This window comes from Acomys minous (assembly GCF_964271855.1).
Source record: "Acomys minous genome assembly, chromosome: 2".
NCBI lineage: Eukaryota > Metazoa > Chordata > Mammalia > Rodentia > Muridae > Acomys > Acomys minous.
In genome coordinates this window covers 5849320-5871684 of record NC_140484.1, presented here as the reverse complement: position 1 = coordinate 5871684, position 22365 = coordinate 5849320, and the positions used below count along the sequence as shown (strand labels likewise).

The 22365-nt window shown below is 43.1% G+C and overlaps 2 protein-coding genes across 7 annotated transcripts in view; one reads left to right on the top strand and one right to left on the bottom strand.

Moving 5' to 3' along the window:
* Positions 1-4813, top strand: part of ACSL5 (acyl-CoA synthetase long chain family member 5) — a 46583-nt gene extending 41770 nt beyond the window's left edge. For all 4 annotated transcript variants that reach the window (XM_084757744.1, XM_084757745.1, XM_084757743.1 and 1 more), the window contains 6 exons: positions 118-234; positions 1863-2006; positions 2398-2499; positions 2943-3014; positions 3529-3669; positions 4560-4813. In XM_084757744.1, the coding sequence (XP_084613870.1) occupies positions 118-234; positions 1863-2006; positions 2398-2499; positions 2943-3014; positions 3529-3669 (576 nt within the window). In that variant the 3' untranslated portion in view covers positions 4560-4813. The remainder of the gene's footprint in view (positions 1-117; positions 235-1862; positions 2007-2397; positions 2500-2942; positions 3015-3528; positions 3670-4559) is intronic.
* A 1446-nt stretch (positions 4814-6259) lies between these two features.
* ZDHHC6 (zDHHC palmitoyltransferase 6) lies at positions 6260-22249 on the bottom strand. 3 transcript variants are annotated; one of them, XM_084757776.1, is made up of 11 exons: positions 22110-22249; positions 20569-21041; positions 19552-19643; positions 18024-18183; positions 15870-16031; positions 14201-14254; positions 12268-12435; positions 11392-11433; positions 10457-10602; positions 10324-10370; positions 6260-6854 (listed from the first exon to the last, which is right to left on the bottom strand). In XM_084757776.1, the coding sequence occupies exons 2-11, from the start codon at positions 20833-20835 to the stop codon at positions 6751-6753; spliced, it is 1242 nt and encodes a 413-aa protein (XP_084613902.1). In that variant the 5' UTR covers positions 20836-21041; positions 22110-22249; the 3' UTR covers positions 6260-6750. The 3 variants fall into 3 exon arrangements, with proteins under 3 accessions (XP_084613902.1, XP_084613903.1, XP_084613901.1); XM_084757777.1 differs by having other exon boundaries at positions 10308-10370; positions 22049-22237; XM_084757775.1 differs by having other exon boundaries at positions 22049-22235.
* Between the last annotated feature and the right edge of the window lie 116 nt (positions 22250-22365).

Below are 22365 nucleotides of genomic sequence, written 5' to 3'. Positions count from 1 at the left end.
AGATAGTCTCCACAAAACCGTCAAGTGAATATGGTCAGGACAGATGTTTTATAACTGTTTTATAACGGACAAATAACAGCCGTTTTATTGTCTCCCCCCTGTCTGTCTGGTACACAGATCTGCATCAAAGGCAACAATGTATTCAAAGGCTACCTAAAGGACCCTGAGAAGACACAGGAGGCGCTGGACAAGGATGGCTGGCTCCACACCGGGGACATTGGCCGCTGGCTTCCAGTGGGTTTCTTACAGGAATCTCTGCTATGCGACTGGGGGAGATGATCTACTTGTTGCAGGAGGAACAGGGATATTAATTTAAGCAGCCGAGGCAGCGACAGGGAAATGGGTCTGCAGCCTCCTTTTGTGTTGTTTCCTCTAAGTATAAAGAGAGAAGAGTACCAGTTGAAAGACCCTAGCTCTGGAGTTGGGAGATTTGTGTTCTAGTCTAGGCTGGAGCACTTACACGCTTTTGACCACAGTGTTACAGACACTAGAACATAAACCAATTGAAAGGCTTTCTTCTTTCCACATTTCTTGTCAAATACAATATGGAACATAGGTAGTGGTACCCGATGATGTGTCTAGATATAAAGCTAAAATGGGATGCTTTAAGGCTAGGTCATCCTGGACCTCAGAGTTAGCATGGTTTCCTTATAATAAAAAAGACTAGCTCATGATCAGGGAACAATTAGGTGACTACTCCAGGAAAGAGGTGGGTAGGTGCAATATTCTTTTCACTTTTCCCCTTTTCTATGTTTCTAAAGGTACAGTTTGTTGTTTGACAGTTTCATGTGCTTACAACTTTTTCCTATTGTGAATTAGAAACATTCCTTGGTTTCTTTAACAAATTGAAGAATTAATTAATGCATGGAGACATATCAAAACAAAGAAAGGAGATCTCTAAGCCATGTGTTTGCATAGGCCAATGTCTGCCTCTCAGTCACTTCACAGTCCCTCTCTACGGAAGACACAGAGACTGTTCTATAGCTTGGCTTGCTGATGAGCAACTGGCAGTCTTTGCTGAAACTCTCACCAGTTTTTTTTCTCTGAGAAGAAACAGTAGCATGGATTGTGATGGAGGCTTGAAAGCCTTACAGGGGAATATTCCAAGGGTCTCTTCAACCCCTTTATTGCTCATTATTCAAGATTTAAGAGATTCAGAGTGCTTGATCACAGACTCCCAAGAACACACTGTCTTCATGATGTTCTTTTATCACCTGTATCAATCAGTGTCCCCTCGTCTAAGGCCTACGATGCAGGCAATAGATATGGCTTCCCCTCCAAAGGTGAGAAAAGGCTGCTTGCTACTGACCACTTTCAGTCTGAATTGAGTCTGGCTCATTGACGGTTCTAGGGTTAGTTCAGTATAGACCCCTGCTTATGGTGTGGTGTTGTGGACTGTGCTCGGCCAGTCCTGCTTCTGTCCTAACAAGCTCAATTACTGGCTGACTTGAAATAGCATTTGGCTGCTTGAGTCTCCTCCCGGATTTAACAGGAAGCAAACATGGCGGGGCACTAAGTCATTCAGCAGTTTCAGGAAAACCCCTCTACACCTCAGAGACCTTGAGATGGGGTAGCTGGAGATAAGTTATTAGAAACTGAGAGCTCAGAATGTCTTCACTGATTGAGGCAGCCATTTATATAGCCCAGCAGACGCCTGGGATGTTCCCTGAGACATGCTGGTTGGTTTCTGTAGACAGGCCTTGTGGAAGCCATGTCCTCTTTCTCCAAAGCTAAGAAACAGAAACAACAGACTCAGAAATGGCCAGAGGTCAGTTTAAATAAGGACAGCACCTATGGGCTTCTGACTGATACCATCTCCATGGGTTCAAAACACCGAAGATGCTTTTATCTGCCTCATACAGAATGGAACTCTGAAAATCATTGACCGGAAGAAGAATATTTTCAAGTTGGCACAAGGAGAATACATTGCTCCAGAGAAGATAGAAAGTGTTTACACCAGGAGCAGACCAGTATTGCAAGTTTTTGTCCACGGGGAGAGCTTACGGGTAACACACCAGTTTCAGGGATGGCCTATGTTGGATCTCATAGCCATAAGACTTTTGTATAGGTGGGTCCAGATAAGATGCCCCGGCTTACAAAACTATCTACAAAACTACATTTTGAACCATAAATATCCAGGAAATAATGTTGAGTTATTAAACAACTATTTTAAGAAGTGGATTTTTTTTTATCTCCCTCAGGGGGTTGGGTATGGCGAGTCTCAGCATGGATCAGCTAGGGATTCTTTAGGCTTAATGACGATGGTTGCTTTTGAGGAATCAGGTTAGGACAGACCATGCTGGCAGTGAAGTGCTGAGTGGGACGCTGTGTTGAGGAGACAGGACCAGATTAGTCTGAAGATTTGATCTGCTAAAACAACTGGTTTCCTTCCCATAGTCGTTCCTGATAGGAGTGGTGGTTCCTGACCCGGATTCACTTCCTTCATTTGCAGCCAAGATTGGGGTGAAGGGATCCTTTGAAGAACTGTGCCAAAACCAAGTAAGCATGGCTGAAATCACTGCATGTCTTCATGGCCTCTTGGCTGTGCCAGCTATAGGTTCTCCATGTGCAGGAACACTCCTCCTGCACCTATGATCTGTAACTACAAGCTTAAACGTCTTATTAGGCAGAAAGATAGAAATGTGGAATATAAAACACAAAATGCTGGGGTTTTTGTTTTGTTGTTTTTCCCCGTTAAGCAGTGAGAGAAAACAATAGAGAATGAAAGATGCCTTCTAGACAGAACCTATTAACCCTCTGCGTTTACCTTTCCTTTTTCTTGTTTTCTTTGGTTAATGCAAAGTAAATGATACACTTCAACATACTTTTTGTATCTCAATCTTATCCTAATCTTTTAGGCATTTTTGAGCTGATTTTTGCTTAGCCTTCCAGTTAAGCCCCTTTTCAGACATACAGGATTTAAATGATGCTTTGTGTTTTAGCGTGTCAAGGAAGCCATTTTAGAAGACTTGCAGAAAATTGGGAAAGAAGGTGGCCTGAAATCCTTTGAGCAGGTATGAATTGCTGATGTCACCCTGTTCCTTCAAATACCACTAGAGTTTAATTTAAAGCTTCTATTTATACTGGTTTCAAACCTTTAACTTCCAAACGACTTATTTTATATATACTCAACGATGGCAGACAGTTTATAGTTATGTATTGTTCTCCTCTGCTGTCTTATTATTCCATCTTCCTATTCCATTTATACAAATGACAAGTACAGCTCAGTTGGTGGAGTGCTTGCCTAGCATGCATGGGTTCAGTCAGTCTCCAGGGCCATATTAACCTGATAGGGTGGGACATACCTTAATCTCAGCGCTGGGCTGGAGTAGGGGAAGTAGGATCAGAAGTTTGAGATCAATCTTAGCTATATAGGAAGTTTAACATCAGCCTGCACTACAGAAGACCTTATCTCAGAATGGACATGGATGTCTTTACTGTCCCACTTCTTTCACGAGGTGAAGTAAGTTTTGCAGTTTACCACTCTGCAGATGAAGTGCAAACAGTCAACATGTGCTCACCTTCCAGGTCAAAAACATCTTTGTCCATCCAGAGCCATTCTCCATTGAGAATGGGCTTTTGACGCCGACACTGAAAGCAAAACGAGTGGAGCTTGCCAGATTCTTCCAGACCCAAATCAAGAACCTCTATGAGAGTGTCCAGGAGTAGGTAAGGCACTTTCCACTGAGTGGCTCCGAGAACCTGCCTACCCACTCTGCTGCCTCATCAGAGTATGAAGTAAAACCATCCCTCCCTGCATCTTTTCCTCACACCTACTATCTACTGAGCTACCAGACAGTAGGATACAGATAATGTGAGATCTGGCCCAGAAGAAAAGCCCAGTGCTCCCAGCTTAGACTTTGCTGACATTTCAGACCTTAGGGCTACTTTATCAATATGCTGTTCTTCAGGGTCTCAGTTTGTGTTCTGTGTCACTTCCTCTTGATTGTCAGGACAGTGCCATCTTAATTATTGATCACCAGTTCTAGGGTTGTGGGGATCCTCTAGGTAGGTGCCCTGTTATAAAAACTCTGCTTGCTGTGAGCTCACCACTTCCTGAGGCCTCCTATACAATGATACTACCTCAACCTTCCCAACACTGCGACCCTTTAATACAGTTCCTCATTCCCATAAAATTATTTCGCTGCTACTTCGTAACTGTAATTTTATTGTTATGAATCGTAAAGTAGAAAACTTTTGATATGTAGGACATCTGATATAGGACCCCAAAGGGGTCAAGACCTACAAGTTGAGAACCACTGCTTTAACAGATCAAGAGATTTTAAGGTTATAATTCATGTTTTTCAGTTACTCCATGAACACTAATTTGAGTTTTAGCCTATCACTCATGCTAATCATATTTATGAGACAAACTTTTATGTACTTGTGTGTTCATCAAAGTTTATACAATGAAGGAACAAGCTGAAGGGTAACAAAGCATTGCTTAAGTTCTCTAGTGAGACTTCTGAGTTACGAATATTAAAATAGCAGATAGTGTGCCGAGAGAATGCTGTTCTAAAGTGTTGTCTGCGGTCTTTGACACTGTTTGTTCTCTTCAGTTTGCTGCTGAGCTGAAGCTGTGGGGAAGAAGCGGAAACTTATGTCCAGTGAACCTTTTCAGTCAATGAATCAAGCACTGACACAAAGCTCTGTGGGGGAGCAAGATGCCTGCACTGCAGGCCTGGCTTCTGTGAGAGAGGTTCTGGATATTTCTCCCTGGACTCCAGTCTCTGCAGTATCTTACTGCCAGATAGTGTGTGGTGCCTCTACTTGTAAATGTCAAATCTTTGAAATAAACTATTACAGATATTTACGTTGTGCCTACTGTCTTGTGGATTGTGATGAGAACCAGTGTTAAAAAAAGAATCATATGAAAAATCAGGTTTTTAAACTTTGGCTGTGCACTGAATTATTTGATTTGAATACGATGACTGGGCCCTTCTCTGGGGTCTCTGAGTTACATAACCTTGAGGCCAGGTGTGGTAACACATGCCCACATCCACAACATTCAGGAGGCCAAGGCAGTAGTCCTGCAGGTCTGAGGCTAATTTGGTCACACAATGGGAACCTGTCTCAAAATTAAACAAACACTACCCAGGATTGTTACAAGGTCCTCGGAAGATTCTAGCATGCAACAAACTTCGGGAACTACTGGGGTAAACTGATAGGACCAGCTCCTCTTACCCTATACACAGCTTCCAGGCCCACACTGTAAGTATGTCTACATTTCCTTTTACCACCTTTGTTGTGTGTTAATCTTGCTTTCATTTCCTTTTGTATAGTCTCCCTAAAGCCCTGACTGGTCTAGGACTTTCTATGTAGACCCTCAAAGACCCTCTAGCCTCTGCCTAAAGAGTGCTGAGATTAAAGATGTGGGCTACCAGGCCTGGTTGTTGTATTATAATCTTAAGTTGTATTCCTCTCTGGCTTCTAAGTGGATCAAGGATATTCATGGTTTTTCATACCCTGAGCTCAGCAAGGCTGAAACAATGTCTGTATTTGAGAAAAGGGGAAGGCAGGACTACTTTCTAGGTCACTTGGTGGTCTAGTGCCTTCACACCTCTGACTTCCCTTTCTGTATGGCTGTCATTCCAGCTGACCTCAATGACTGCCCTCTGGCCTTCAAACATGCCAGGAGTATCACACTGTAAGCTTGCAGTTTCTGTCTAAAATGCAGACACTTCCTACAGGCACATGACTTGTCTCCTTATCTGCCTTGCCAACGCAAGACCATTTCACCATCAGAAATGATTGTATGTGACACACGTACACCTGCTGCTTCTGCAACAGGCTAAAGACCATGCTTGCTTCATTGTTGAGTCCCCAAGTGCCCACTCTTATTTAATGCAGGCCTGGAGGCTCCAGAAGCCTCAAGTTCCTTGAATGCAAGAATTAAGGAATGCTCAATCAGTTTACTCAAGTCCAGCGAAGCAGACTTTCTCCTGTAGCTCTACTTACCTGTTCTGACAAGTGCACCTTTAAGCTTAGATCCTTCCATAAGCTTCAGGTTTTGATATTACAGTAGACTCAAGCAGTGTCTAGTAGTGTTCACTAGATATAAAGCTGTAAAGTTGATCTACCAATAAGGGGCTCATACATGCTTTGAAATGAATATGCCATATCTTAAAACTCATGATTCAAGATGCCAAGTCTGCACATGGTAGCAGGGCAGTGTTTGCATATGGACATAAGACAAACCTATTTATGGAGGAAAACAAAACAAACAAACAAAAAATCCAAAATATATTCAGGTGAAAACTATAATTTTTACAGAACAACCATTGACCTTTATTGGATTTGACAAAATCTGCATTATTAAAAGTAACAAAATTTGAGTTTATATTGAATCTGACAAGTTTATAGTCTCTAGAATATTACGAAAGTAATGTCAACTGAGGAAGAAACAGAATAACCACATGCAGATGCTCCTGGCTGGGGGTGGAGGGGTGGGGTGGGAACTAGACCTGCAGGTGAAGTCAGGTATGCAGCACGCAGAACCCCACAGAAAGTGCAATCTGCTCTCGTGGCTGAAAGTTTTCCTTCAGCAGGAGGAAATGGAAAGACAGCAGGAATTCAAAGGCATATGCAGAATGGCTTCTGTTTCAAAATGGTAATAAAAATATTTAAATCATGGCACTAGGGCATCATTGAGGAAAAGAATACCTTAAGCAGAGTAGCTCATTGCATAATTCTTAGGTAATGTGTGTCAGTTTTCAAGTAATGAAGACAATGATCTCACTTTAACAGTGGCTATCTGGTCTTCTTCTCACTCTCTGGGGCTGGGTCTGACTGGCCATCACAGGGACACTTTTCCACACAGTTTCTAGGAAACCACCCTCTTATTCTTGAAGTACCTGAGGGAGAAAGTGATGCTACAGTGAAGCAGGCAGGCAGGACTAGGTGACATTACGGGAGCAAGTTGTATTGCTTCAAATGAAGGGAAGCTTAGCTAGACTCCTCGTTGTTCTCCACTTAACAGTTCTCAGACACAGGTCAGGAGAGAGGTTCGTTTCCAAATGCTTCTACCAAGCTAGGAAGTAGATACTCGTGCAGTTCCATCAACTGGGAAAGGAGCTAGTGTGGGTTAGACAACGTGCAACCGCAGCTGGGGTTACATAATACTTGGGTGGTTGTTAGGGCATACCATTTCAGTATGGTCTAAGGATGACATTCCCAAAGCCTCTGTGCATTTCCTTAAGTCTTTTTCTTTTTTCCTTTTTTGGGAGAGAGTTTTGATATGTAGTTCAGGCTAGACTTGAACCTATGATCCTCCTGAATACTGGGATTACAGCCATATGCTCTCAGCATATGAATTTCTATACCAGAATCATCTAAGCTGTCATGTGGGATTAACTTATTATGAGCAATCCAAAGTATTTTTTTCCCTTTAAGAACATCCTGGGTTGATCTTTACTTTAAAAAGGAATACTTGTAAAAAAAAAAAAACAATCAAATTTCAACCATAGCTTTAAAAGTAATGTTCCTTTAAAGGGGAATGTGACTATGACACAGAGGTAACTGGAGCCTGATTCCTCAGGTCTGAGTCAGTCTCTTCCTATTTACAGCGTGGGCTGTGAGCAAGCAACTTTTGCTTAGCATCTCTTTGCTTCAGTTCTCACTGATAACTAAAGGGCAGTGCTACCTAAGACAGCTATCAGGATTTATTTTTAAGATTAGCATACAAAGTAATGAGTTTCTTCATAACAACTTTATAGACTTCAATCTTAATGGTTTTCTTCCACTCCTCCCTCATCTTCTAATATTCCCTATTAATGCCTTCCTAATAACCCCTTTGTTTTCATGTCATACACGTCTGTATCCAATCACCTCTCTTAAAAAGCTTGTTTCTCCCTCTTAGCTTAAACACACCCCACCTCACTCTCAGAATACTCATATGCAAAAAAGTTGTAGTTATTTGTCTAAGTCACATAACAGTTTCAGTTGCATCATTCTCTTGAGAACAGCATTTCACACTTCTTTACAGAGGAATAGAAGTCCAGTGTGCATGTGCTACATTTTCTCTACCCATTCATCTGTCAGTGGGAATCTAGGCTGGTTTGTTCCTTAGTTACTGTGAATAATTCAGCAATAAATTATTGTGTGCGCATGTCTATGTGGTAAGACCCTGACTGGTACAACCTGAGTAATATAGTACATTTATCTTTAGTTTTTGGAGAAACCTCTATACTGACTTCCAGGTAGCTGTAGCAGTCTACTCTCCAACAGCAGTAAACAAGGGCTCCCAGTCTCCACATCGTCACCGGATCTGTCTTCAGCATTGCATTCCTTGTAGACAGCTACTTTCTGGGCTTGGAATATGCCATTCAAATGCTCTTGCCTCTGACTACTGATGCTATTCTGACAGGTTTGCTTTGTTTTTCCCCTTGCAGCTCTTTGCTTTGTTTCGCATTTAGACAACTTGACTGAGTTCTTCTCCGGCCATGACTACTTAGGGTCCTACATGCATCTTGTGTTTGGTGTCCATTTCTTTCTCTTGGTTTGTGAAACTTGCAAATTCCAATGGCTAAGCTGCCTATGAAATCAGACTATCTACTTCTTCTAGCCTGTGATTCTTAGGTTTAGTTTCTTCAATGTGTCCCAGACTTTTCATCTTGCTGTTTTGTTTTTTTTTTTTATAAGTTTGAATGTTTTACCATTTCTGTTTGTTTCTTGTCAGTGTCTTATTTACTGAATTTTTCCTGTACTTTTAAATTTCTCACAGAAATGCCTATCTCTTTTGTAATGGTCTCCTTTAGGTTCTTGATTGGTTTCTTTACTGCTTTCACCTGCTCTTGAGTCGACAGTCAGGGACCCTTTGGGAAAGCTAGACGCTGAAATCATTCTCCACCATTTCAGCTATCTCCTTAGCTTTGGTTTCTGGTATTGAGAAGTTGTGAGCTTAGGCAGGTGTCCAAGAGGCTGTTGTCTAATATTTTAATATTTTTGTGTTTTGTGTATCTGTTGGACTAATATACCTACCCTCTGGCATTGCTTTCTCCTTTGTCCCCTTCATTAGTTCTGTTTTATGTGAGTTTTCCTGATTAGAGTCTTCACTTGACTATCGGATGGAGAGATGGCAGTGCTGGCATGCTCTGCACTGGGAAGGCGCACATAGACTTCCACTATGTCCCCAGTGGGGCCCAAGTCGGGGAAACTGTTAACCTTAGTTTTAGTTAAGAGTGCCAGTAAGTCATTGGGAGGGATGGGCAGGGAGTGAGAGAATGCGTAAAATAGGAACGAGATGCAAAGCGCTTGCTTTAGAGGTATGAGAAAGAGCAGGACCCTGAGGAGTAGGTACACAGAGAAAAAGCATCATAAAATTCTGTAAGGCAAGACACAGCTGACAGACACAACCCGACAATCAAACACAGAAGAGAAATAAAACTAAACAGAAAATAGTGAAAGTAAGTACCATGCAAAAGGTATTACAGCCTCAGCCAAACAGTTCCTCCTAGCTGCCTTTAATAGCAGTCTGGAGGTAGGGCTGTTAGTCTCAAATTTAAGCCAATTCAGTGTTCTCTTGCTGACGAGAAGCATGTCTGTGGGAAAGCTCACTTCTGGGTGGGATTCCCAGGTCTGAGACCACTCCCCTTCCTTCCCCCCATCAATTAGAACTCTGGGTTTTGGAATTTGTTCTTCACATGTGCAAGCCCTTGTGTGATGAGGTTCTAAGCAAGTGTGGAGTTCTTGTTCTCAACAAGCCTGCCAGAAGGCAGCACAGTGGCAGAGCTGGCTTCTCATTAACTCTGGGTGCCCACGAGGAATTGCAGCTTCAAGGTTGTGTGCCAGACCTCTATCTCCACATATCTCTCCACAGACCCTAGCTCCACGTTCACAGGCTGGACAGGCTCCCTCCAGCTCATTCCTCTTGTAGCACCCATGTCCAGGAGAGGACAACACCTCCATGGAAGCTGCTGGTCCGGCCCAGCATAAGCGGTACAATGCAACCAGGTACTGGCCTGCAGCTAGGCTTACTCCTTCTCTGCTGTTCCTCTTCTAGGATTAGGGTCTAAGGTTTTTATATGGATGCTTATCTTTCATGGGGTTGTGTCCAGGTGGCTTCTAAGCACCATATATCACCTTCAGGTACCTACTGGGAACTTTATAAGCATCTGCCACACAGACAAGGGAAGGACTTAGATTATAGCTATTATTAGTAATACCTGATCAATTTAAGTGCTGCAGAGAAATGCGTAAGAAGCACCCTTGTATGTCTACAGTTTCCTGACACGGTTTACATGTGACTAAGCATAATTCACTCTTATGAGCTTGGAATCATTGCTAACATCCACATACTTTAAACACACCTGTCCATTTCCATACCTTCCATGAAGGAATCATCAAGAATTTTGTCTCCATACAACCAGTATCTGAAATATTTAAAAGATTACATTAAACATTTTTGAAATAAATACCATTCTTCCTATTGAATAAACTCAATATTTCCATCTCTTACCGTAGCCCTCTCGTGGCTAACACAAGTTCCCCTTTCTGCAGCTGTATCCGAGGCTCCTCTGTGCAGGGGCTGGTGAAGAAGGTTCTGACTCCTCTGTTCACAGGGCAGCACGCACCGCTGTAATCCTCTGTGACTCTATAGCGGACCTGCCGTCAGCGGTCAGAAGAACAAGCTCGTTATTAGCCATCACTGAGCTCTAAGGTCAGATCCAAGCTACACAGCCACAGAACCCATTCCCGCCAATTTCTGTTTTCTGGGCAGGCGGGTGTTTCCTGGTCTCAGGCTTTTCTGATGCGTCCTTTCAAGCATACATCTGCTATGGATATGCTCTCTGTGTGAAGGAGAGCTCTCTGTAATGACAGCAGTGTCTGCATGTCCCTGTTCATGGCTGTGAATGGGCGCTAACTGGACACTTGAAGCTATAGAGTGCTTACAGTGTGGCCAGTACAAACAGTAATTTAATTTTTATTGTATTTATTTGGACTTCCTTCGGCCACAGGTGGCATCATCGCCACCTGACAGTACAGTTGTACAAGTAGTTCCATTAGCTGTACTAAAGGTATTTTTCCAGGTAGGTAATATATGTTGACTAAACGTCTTGGAAACCTCCAGCTAAAATAAAGTTTTTCAAAGAAAACCAAAGTCAGCAGAGTCAGCTGGGTGGTGTCACATGTCTTTGATCCCACCCCCCAGAAACAGAGGAAGGTGGATATCTGAGTTGGAGGCTGGTCAGAGATACATGGTCAGACAGTCTCAAAAAAGGTAAACTGTATCGTATTTCAACAAATATAGGGAAATATTGATCCATGGAACCCACATGGTAGGAGAGTCCTCTAAATATTACTTAATAAAAGCCACCTGTTTTAAGCTACACAAAAACAGTGCCTGACTGGAGAAAACGGGGATCAGTGGCAGCATGCGAACCGGCTACTTACACTTCTGACTCTCTTGTCGGCTTTTTGTTTCAACTGCTCTATCTGTTTGGAAGACATGGAGGGAGAGAGGTTAAGTCTCAGTGTTGGTAGCTGCTCCCCTTCCACTGGGCATCTCAGGCACCCCACCCCGGCTTCTGGCATTTCCTATTTGTAGAGCCTTCTCAGAATCTGCTCCCCGAAGTCTTCGCCTCCATGCACTCCTGGAGTGCTCACATGGCACCGGGGTCAGGGAGTCTAGTCCCTGTTCCCTCACAGCTGCTAGGCTGAGCCTCTGTGACTTTTTAAAGAATAAACTAGAAAATTCATTATTAATGAGTCTCAACTAAAGAATTCTTACTTTCCCTCTTTAGTCTGCAACTACTAAATTAGAACTAGATTAGACACCACCAGGGAAATATGGTCTTAATCCTAGAATCAAGTTAAAGATAAAGAAACAAATGAAATGAGGAGATTTCATAAGCTACAAGACTCTGTCGTGTGACTAGTGTCCCATGGGGATGGAACTAGGCCTGGGTAAGCTAGACTGCTAGGAGAGATGGCACTGGACCCCACCTTAAAGAATAACTGAGGGGCAGAGTTGAATGCTGCGGGTAAAAGAAGCGTTCACGTGGCAATGCAGGACAGAAGGTCATTAAAACCCAGATTTTATGAAGCAGAGTTAAAAAATCAGACATGTTTGGAATTCAACTAGTCTGGACTGTTCAGGAGACAGCTGGATAAAGGAGGGTCACGACGCTAAGACTCTCCATAGCTTTTAGACTCACTCTGACCCACTGAAAGCACATGCCCTCTTGTGTGACTACGGCCTCAGGAAGCTGAGGGAGTGACACAGTAACCACAGGGGTTAAGGAAGGCCTCTTGAGCACAGCTACTCACAGTTAAACTGTACGGGTGACAGTCCTCTCGTACTGGCCACTCCAGTCCGTCCCCTTCAGGGACTCCCGACCATGTAAACACTTGTTTAAAGTTCTTCCATTTGCTTCCCATATCATAGGGAAAAATGAAGACTTCATCCAGCTGGTAATACTGAATTCGATCTTTAGCCTGTGGAAAACAAAGGAGTAAAATGGCAGTTGCGTCTATCCGCAGTGGCTTTTGCTAGCATGTTCCTGAGAATACTAACTTGTGAAATTTGCTTACTCATAAAAATCCTTCCTTATTGCTGGAATATTTGCAGTGTTGTCAGAGAATATAATTTTATCACAAGGTAGAGAGGATTTAAGTGAGAATACCAACCTTGTTTGTGCTGCCCAGAAAGCACCTGACAGGGTTTATCTTAGGAACAAGCATTCAAAAGGTTTATAAAAGAATTAGCTAATTGCCCCTGTGCAGAAGACCCTCAATGCTTAAGGTTCCTTATCAGCGTAAGAGGATACAGCTAAAAAGAAGTGATGCTGTTAATAAGACTCAGGAGAAAGTAGGAGTGATGGTTAGCCAATGGCCAGAAAGGGTTAATAGGGAGCACTATTTGACAAAAAACATTTTGCAAAGTTTTTGAAGATTTCATGTTTTTATATCTTTAAATATGCATAAACGTTATCTTCATTTACACATGCATATTCTGATAACACAGCTTAAATGATTTAAATGATTAGCTTTCTCTTGCAATTAACTAGCTTTGAATTTGTTAAATTCTACCGCCACCTAGTGGTAAAAGCATGCATTACCTAATTCAAAAACAAGTGTAAACCTGCAAACATATTCAATATTGAAATCTTACACATTTTTGATAAATGTTGTATCACTATTTGAAGTCTTGTCTGTCATAAAGTACCAGTTTTAATAATTTCTTGAATGACATGGTTTTATATATGGCCATGATCTTAGCAAAACAAAATAAACACCCTTCCATTTATTATGCTTACCAGAAATATGAAGTATTTTATGCAAAAGCTTCTTGTAGTTACTTATAAAGTAATATGGGTGTTAGCTCTTTACTGAAATATTGTCAAACTATGATATGAGCTTACCGAATTCTTTAAATCTACCTTCACCTGAATAACAGAGGGTAATTCCTTTCCCTCTTTTTATAACTGAAAGCTGCAGGTGTTTGCAGTACAGCTCGGTGCTAAAGTGTGTACTTGCCACATGACAATATCAGACTCTTCAAAATAGACTGAATGTCAAAAACCAAAATATAAGCTCCTTTACCAGAAAGAAAAGTGAGGATGGCAGTAGCTTACAAAATAATGAAGCTTTGTCTTTGCCTATGAGAAGCACTCGATGAAGTAGAAGCTCTGTCAGTAGTGTGCACTAAAGGAAACACAGACACATGGCAATCTCATGAAAAAGGCAGCAGAGAGTACTCAGCCAGCTTCGAGTGAAAGAAAGTTCCATGGAAGAAATTATACCTAAACTGTAACTTGAAGGGCAGAAAAATCAGGCAAAAAAAAAAGAGGGAAGAGTATTTTAGGCACAAGCTCTGAGACTGAGATGGGCAGCGGGCAGGAGCAGGACCTGGAGAAAGATCCGGGCATCGTGACTAGGCTCGATGCACAGCGCTGCAGGCTGAACTGACACTGCACACATCAGGGCTCAGGATGAACAAACTTCTTACGATGGTGGTGGGTGAAACTGTCAGGAACCTGAAGGCAGTGACACGACCACTGTTTGCAGATGTGTCAGTCTCTGTGAGGACATCAGAAGGGGTTGGACAGGCTAACGTTACAGCCCAGTTAATGTCTCATATGATTTTGGTGCTTTTTTGGCTCACCCTTCCTGTGGCGTGGCAATGACACAAGTTTTCACGTTCCAGTACTCAGTAAATTAATCAGTACTTTAGACAGAAGAAACAATTATTAACATTTACCTTCTCTTCAATCCATGATTCAATAGAAGTTTTGTTTCTGAGAATAATTTTTATCTGGAAATGTAATGAGAGTGAAACTTAACAGTGCTACTTTGGTTAACTTCAGATCATTATCATCCTAATGATTCCGAGAGATGGCAGAGTTAGCCGCAGCTGGTATGCAGACCTCCTGATCCCTGAGTGCTTCTCAACTAGTGCACCACTCTGATGCATCTTCATGTCAAATTCAGCCTGGCCATCCAAAGCAAAGCTGAAGCTGAGACTGATTAGTATTCGTTCCTTAAGTACCAAGATTTTCAGGGTATTAATGAGACATTAATATAAATACCTTAATCAGTACTTAAATGTACTTGCTATTAAAATTTACTGCCATTATGTTTGTATGTGCGCTCACAGTCTATGTGTACACACACACACACACACACACACACACGTGTGTGTGTGTATATGGAGGGTGTGCACTGTGTGGAGGTCAGAGGAAAATGTTGGTGGCTTCCTGCTGCTTCCTGCCTTATTCCCTGGAGACATGACATCTACGTCACCAACTTGAAGCTCAACATTTTTCAGCTAGGCTGGTAGCTACCAAGTCACCCTCCTGTCTGTCCCACTTGCCACTAGTGCTGGGGTCCCAGGCGCACAGCCACACACAGCTTTCTTTTACATGGGTTGCAAGCTCCTAACTCAGGTCCACTCAGTTGCACAGACGTGATTTTCCCCACTCATTAACTTTCCAACTCTATCATTAATATTTTAAATTAACTTTAAATTTATGATTAATCTATCCACAACGTAACAGTGTCTCATTTACATCAACCTAAAGTTTTTCTCATGTTACAGTTTGAACAGGAAGTGCCCTTCACAGGCTCACCTGGAACACTTGGTCCCAGGTGACAGCCTGCTTTAGGAGGTACTGGAAACTAGTTGTGACCTAGCTAGAAGATGGTCACTGCAGGTGTCCTCTCCTCCCCACACCTCACTTCACTTCCTGTCCCCCATTTTGTGAACAGCTTCTTCCTCTACATGCTCCTTGCTATGATGGTCTCCCTCACAGTGGGCTAGAACCAACTTTCAAAGCCAAGGACAGTGGCTTGGATTTCTGAACAGTGAGTCCAAATAATCCCTCCTGCCTTGAGTTATGTCAAGTCTCTGTACCAGTGACATAAAAGTAGCTAACACAGGTTATGCCTACCCTAGCTTCCTTGCCATGACTAAGTCCATGTATAAAGATTTTACACCAAAATCCCAATTTATTTTTATTAGGATTCTTGGTTATAAGCATTAGGGGGGAAATCCAGTCTCGGCATTCTCTCAGGAGCCTCTTCATTTTCATGAATATTTATGTTACCTAAGCACAGGAAAAGGTCAATTAGCCCTTTAAAAAGTCACTCTTATTTGTAAGGAAGAGAAGACAACACTCTTGTGCTGTACTGTTTTGGAGTGATTTGAAGATCCTGAGTGACTGAGGTAAGAGCAGCTTTTGTACCAGTGTGCACTTTCACAGCTCACAAATCCGAGGCTAGGTACTCTGGCATGGTGACTAACTCACTGCCTACAAATGAGCAAGAGTAGTTTCTCCCACACACTGACTCTACATGCACATTTACCTCTTTCTTGTGGTAATCATCCCCAATAACATGGCAACTTTCAGACCCTTCAGTGAGAACTTTACCTGTATGAAAAACAGCATGCCAACAGCTATGGCTGTCCCCAAAGCAAGCCCCAAGGCAAACAGGGTGGCAGCAAATGCAGCCAGTCCGAAGGGAACAGCTGGAAGAGGAGCTCTCCGGGCTGCGGTCATGTCAATTCTGACTGTGTTCCACCCAAAGGAGAGCTGTAAATGATATCGTGTATACGTGAGATGCTTGCTGAAGAGAGTGATTGACAACAACACAACCAGAACTAGGGAGACGGCTCAGTGGGTAAGTGCTTGCTGCGCAGGTATGAAGACTGAGTCTAGATCCCCTGTTCCACAGGATGATGGCCCCTCCTTCCAGTGTTTGGAAGGCCAACTCAGGGCATTCCTAGAGAAAGCAGGCTAGCTACGCTTTAATCTTAACCCCTAAGTTTCACTGAGAGATCCTCCCTCAATGAAAAAAGTGGTGCTGGGCACGGTGGTGCACACCTTTAATCCCAGCACTTGAGAGGCAGAGGCAGGCACTTGAGTTCGAGGCCAGCCTGGTCTACAGAGTCCAGGACAGCCAAGGCTACACAGAGAAACCCTGTCTCAAAAAAACCAACCAACCAACCAACCAACTAAATAAATAAGAAAAAAAGGTAGAGAGGCATCAAGAAAGACTCCTGACAGTGCCACACAGAGAAACCTTGTCTTGAAAAACCAAAATAAATAAGTAGAAAAAAAAAAGGAAGAGTGGAGAGGCATCAAGAAAGACTCTCAACATCTGCCTTGAACATCCACATCCATGCACCCACACATGTGAACAGGCATGCACCCACGCATGTGAACGGGCATGCACACACACATGTGAACAGGCAATGTACACAGGTACACTATTCATGGAAAAAGTAACATCAACTATAAAACCCTAACATGACCAAAAAGATAACAAGAATGACATATTGCCAAGGCAATTGCAGCAAACAGCATTTCTGATAACACCTGGCTCCTAAGGACATGTACAGTGTCTTTTTGTTTTTAAGTGCAAGAAATCAAACCCAAGGCCTCACACACACTGGGCAAGAGCTCTACCACCGAGCTCCATGCATCCACAGCTCCATCATTAGTTACTCTTCAATGTTAGTTTTTGTTTGCTTCTTCAGAAGAGTCAGTTTGACCCACAAGTATGAAGAGTTACAAGGAACAAGGGAACACTATGTCTTCATCAACTCCACGCTTTCCTAAATGCAGTGTTCTTCCATATAGCATGTTCCATAACCAGTGGTCAGGAGCTGGTAAAATCTGCATAAATAATCCTCACATGTGTAGCGCCTGGCCTGCACAATGTTCCAACAGCGCTTCTCTACCCCTTTGGGGATCACGTATCAGATATCTTACATTACAACTTGTAAAAGTGGCAAAATTATAGTTTATGAAATGGCAACAAAATAATTATGGTTGAGGGTCACCACATCATATAAGTTAGTTGTTACATTTAAAAGTCTTGAGAGCTCATATAAAAAATCAGATTCCTAAACATTGGTGGAAGATTAGCACTGCTGGGCTAGGATTGACTGCAAACTACAAATTGACTAAAAACACACTGACTCCTCCATGAAGGACATGTACTCTTCAGTTTGTTGTACACCGATTGGGCCCATGTCTTTCTTTTACTTCTAGGCCTATTTAGGGACTTTTTATCTGTCTGTCCTCTGAACTCTATCTATCTCATAGTTAAGTGTCCAAAACCCAACTCAAACTGTTTCTGGTCTAATGTGTTTTATTTTCAGAGTGTGCTTGTTCCATGGAGCAAATGAACAAAGGAATCCTGCTCTGCTACAGAAACTGAAGAGAAGGGAAAGGAAAGGACCAGTGTCTTTCTTCTAGCTCTTTCCATTCACTACACCCACCACAGCCACTAAGTTAGAAATGTAATAAACCATGGATAAGGGCAAAAATAAGATAAACTTCAATTGTTGCATAAAAGGTTTCCAGAATAAAATAGTCTTTCCTCATTTTCAGGAGTAAGAAGTTTTTTTGTTTTTTGTTTTTGTTCTTTTTTTTAAGGAGGAACTGATAGAGACATCAAGCAAAGCTGTTGTACTAGCTAAATCACAAACAGTATTATTTCCAAAAGGGACCTCTTCAATGGCATTGATAACATCACTGATCTGACAGGAATGGTAGTGCATCACGGTGTTCACCCACCCGATTATAAAGCTGTGTGTACATAGTCATCACAAAAATGAAAGCAGCGTGGATGCAGCCCAGCGGGGCTAGCAGGAGGAACAGCGTGAAGGAAGCATGGTTCTGGTGACCACAGCAGTTGTTGATCCAGGGACAGTGGTGGTCCATCTTCATTACACATCTAAAAAAAAATGTAGGAAGCATAAAGCAGAAAATCCTGTCCACATTGGGTCTAGTTTTCAAAGATCAAACAAACAGGAATCCAGTACGTGCGGGGTCCCAGGAGAGTTAATTCTCATAAAGTGGTAAGTCATTATGACTCAGTTATCAATGGCGACTTCTTTAAAATTCTACATAACACAAGGGCAAGCAGACATTACAAGAGGTGCTAAAGCAAACATGTCTGGTGCAAAGAAAATTTGTTTAGAGAAGTCATGTGGCTCCTCAAGCGCCTCAGTACAAATGAGGAGGCTCGGCAGTCACTCTCCCTCAGCTTAGAAACGCCAAGACTGACGTACAGTCCATACGTGATTCCAGAGAATGACTCTAAAGCTCTCCAGCACAGCTGCAGTCTCCTTTCTCTCTCACAGTATGTGCTAAAAACGGCGCTGCTGGCCAAACCCTCCTCAGCATGGAAGAAGGTAAGGGAAGCAGCCCAGCAGTGCTTCTGCTCTGTCTCTTTGCCAAAGGAAAACTCCTGAGCAACAAGCCAGATTTCAGTTTTATCTGACCATTTCCTACACTTCAGATTAATCAACAGAGCTGCTGACTGCCAGGTCCTGGCATATTCTGCATTTTTTATAGTGATTCAGTTCTCTTCTCATTGAGATTTTGATAACACGTATGAATGAACCTGAGAAAACCCAGGGTAGTTCTGAAGCCAATCAGCATGGCAGTCAGTGAGTGCAACTCACCCTGAAACTAAAAAGACAACTTTTGATTTGCTCTTATAGAAGTGAAGTTATATCTATCTTTCCACACAAATGTTTCCTTATAAAAAAATAATGAAATTATCTGTGCTGATACTTAACTGTAAACTAACCTTACAGACACAAGTATTTCAATAACATCTTTGACAAAGTGAGTGCCTTACTATGCTGGGTAGTTTGTTAGCTTGGCCCAGACCTACACATACCTGGAAGAGCGGTTCTCAGTGAGGAATTCCTCCATCAGACTAGACTGTGGGAGTTATCTATGCATCATTTCTTGGTTGCTAACTGACATGGAAGGGGCCTAGCCCACGGAGAGCAGAGCCAGCTGTACGTAGGGGGCCCTGGGCTGTCTAAAACACAGTAGCTGGGCTAGCCTGGGGGAGCCAGCCACTGGGCAGCAGTCCTCAGTCCCTGGCTCAGGCTTCTGCTTCGGCTTCCCTTGAAACTGGACTAGAAGCTGTAACACAAACACACCTTTCCCTCCCCAAACTGCTTGTGCTCAGTGTTTCCTCACAGCAACAGAAACGCAAACTGGGACGCTGCCGTGAATAGAAATGGTTTCCACCGTCAGAGCAGAAACCGTGTGGCTCAGCCCCCAGGAAACACAAGTCACGCACCTGTTACACTTCCTGCAATGATGAGAGCGTGGTGCCTTGTATGCTAGGCAGACTTTGCAATACTGGAGATACATGCTATCCTGAGAATTTTCCTTAATAGAAATAAAAAGAATGCGAGTTACTTGATACTACATAGTAAGTTAGGGTTTATAAATGAAGGTTCCTATAGTGCTTTAAATTTCTTCTACAGATGATGGGGGAAGGGGGTCATTAACTTACATTTTTGATGCCTTTTAGAAAAGCTTCATTCTCCAGATTTCTCAGAGGCCATTTTTCTTTTCTTTTCTCAATGCTCAACCCAAACCCAGAGTCAGCTGGTTCTACTTAAAGAGACTCAAGTCCTCCAAATCTTAGTGGGAGTTGTTTGGAGTAACTTAACTAGTATTTCAGAGTAAAGTATGAGTTGGTACTTTCTGAACTGCGCCCCTCCCTCCTTCATATTTCCCTTGTCACCTTTCCTCCTTGGTGTCATTTCAGTACTCCCTAACTGGTTGTTTTCTCTCATCTAAATCTGTGCATTATCAAAATAATGTTTCTCTATAGCTCTCTGCCGGAGCTCTACGTAAACCGTCTAGACATCCCTTGTGGTGCAGGCAGCTCCCCATGCACTCTGAGCTGGCTGCCTTTGCTTTACCTTTATCTTGTCTTCACCACACAGTTCCTGTATGTTCTCAGCCTGAAGCGCCATCTTCCCTGACTTCTCTGGAAATTTGCTATCCCGCCTAGGTGGGCCCAGCTCATGGGATGGCAAGCCTTTGCCTGCCTGGTGCTGGGGTTAAGGCATGAGCTCCCACACTCATTCTCTCTCTCTATTTCAATTGCTTTGGAAATAGCTAATGTCGATCAATATTTTCAAATAGACATAAGTTCCAAGCATAAGAGGTCATCAGTGACGGGAGTAGTACCCAGTGTGTCCTAGGACAAAGGTTGATAAGGCAAAACTGAAATGTAATTATCATGGCAAACTAAACATAAAATTTATGCAATGATCATTGTCAAAACGGATCTTTTTCTTACCGGTTTCCATCCCCGAGGGACAAAGCCAGGACCAGCAAACATGGCATTGAAGTAATTATAAAGAATCATGACAGTCCAATTTATCAACATGATGAAATTCACACTTCCTCCAGTTGTATGTAAGGGCCAGTACCACAAGACAGAGTCGATCATGGCCATTGTGGAACATATTGCTATAACACCAAGGGCTATTATGGGACCCCAGTGACACAGTCTCTTTAAGTCTTGAAGATTTTCAAATTTGATAACTGAACACAACGTGCCCATTTTGGTGAAGAATGCCTTCTTTCTTCTAAAGAACTAGAGATTTCCTTTTCCTGTGCACACATTTCTGTGTGCAACAAGTCCATGTGTGTTCCTGAGCTGTCATGCCGTTGGCTGACAGGGTGTTGACATGGAGTATGCCATTTTCACTGTTGGCATTTACAACTCTTTATTCAAGTAGGAGGATCTAGGTTGGTTTAAAACGCAATCTAAAGAAAACAAAACGGGAAAATTCCGATTAAAAATTCCACATGCCATTTGTTTAACTCCAAGAGGCACTGAAACAGCACCCCCAAAGCTCACTCACTAGTGTGCGGTGCACACCTTATAGAGAACAAAGAATTACCTTGGACCTGTCCAAAACACAGCCCAAGTTTGAACTGCATGTAAACTGAACACATTAAACAGTTTTATTCTCTTGTTCAAACCATCAGAGAAGATCGACTGTCCCATGCTTAGTGGAGAGTTAGAGAGAACGAAGGCTTACAACGCTGAGAAGCAGTCGGATCCAATTATCACTTGTCTGATTCTCCCTACAACAGAAACTGGCTTAGAGAGGCTGTGTGATTAGCTCGACCAAGGTCACAAAGTAACAGCCAAGCCAAGAATAGAAGCCAAAGCACCAAACTTCTTTTAGGACGTTCCAAACTGCCAGTCAAAGAGTTGTGAATTAACTGTGACAAGCTCTATGCATATAATACTTTGTGTATTAATAACCCGCCCTTGTTCCCCCAAGCGCCAATATTAACAATCGATCGGGGTTAAAGGTACAGGAACAAAGGTGAAAACAAAAGGAGAAAGTCGAGGATCTGTGCGCGAAAAATCATGACTGAATCAGTGCAAGAGAAGAAGCACGGATAAGATTATTTAAGAAAAAAAAAATCCTAATTCCCTCCGGGGGCGAGGGAAGAAGGAAGGCACGCATGAGGGAATAGTTGTAGACTGACTTCTCAATGGAGTGGAATGAGTTGGGGAAAGACCTACGCTCTATGGGTATGACGTATGTGTAACGAATTCCCACTCCGCTGACGCGCCTGCCCGGGTGCCTGCCTCAGTTTCCCGCCCTGCCGTGGTGCGGGACGTTCTGGCATCTTCACTCACTACATAAATGTCTTATCAAGCGAGGTTGGCCTCGAGATTTTGGAAATGCTGGCTCGACTAGGTCGGGGCGAAGACCACCCCATAAGCGGGTTGCACCCCCTGCGGTGGCTCCCACCTCAGTCTGGTCTCCGGTGCCCGCTCCACGGCCATCGCATTTCCGGACCGCCTGGGCTCACCCGGAACAGGTTTTCTCTCCTTAGACCTCCGTCGTGAGCACTTCAGTCCCGAGCAAGGCGAACACGAACCCAGACAGCAAGGAGCGCGCGACCAACTCCGACCCGCGCGCCTTCGGCTCACGCCGCCGCGAGGCTCCGCCCAGGCCCTCGCGCAAGCTCCGCCACAGGCACTTCCGGCAGGTGCGCCGAGTCAATCTTCCCTCTGAAAGCCGGCGTCTGCATTTTATAGCTTAGGGGACCTCCAGCAGTTTCCCTG

What these genes read in the sequence shown, in the direction of transcription:
- ZDHHC6 (XM_084757776.1), bottom strand. Translation starts at nt 20,835, where the DNA reads ATGGGCACGTTGTGTTCAGTTATCAAATTTGAAAATCTTCAAGACTTA. An exon ending in GCATGCTGTTTTTCATACAG is followed by an intron (nt 14,255 to 15,869) that starts GTAAAGTTCTCA and finishes TTACATTTCCAG; the next exon opens with ATAAAAATTATTCTCAGAAA. An exon ending in CCGACAAGAGAGTCAGAAGT is followed by an intron (nt 10,603 to 11,391) that starts GTAAGTAGCCGG and finishes CGCTGACGGCAG; the next exon opens with GTCCGCTATAGAGTCACAGA.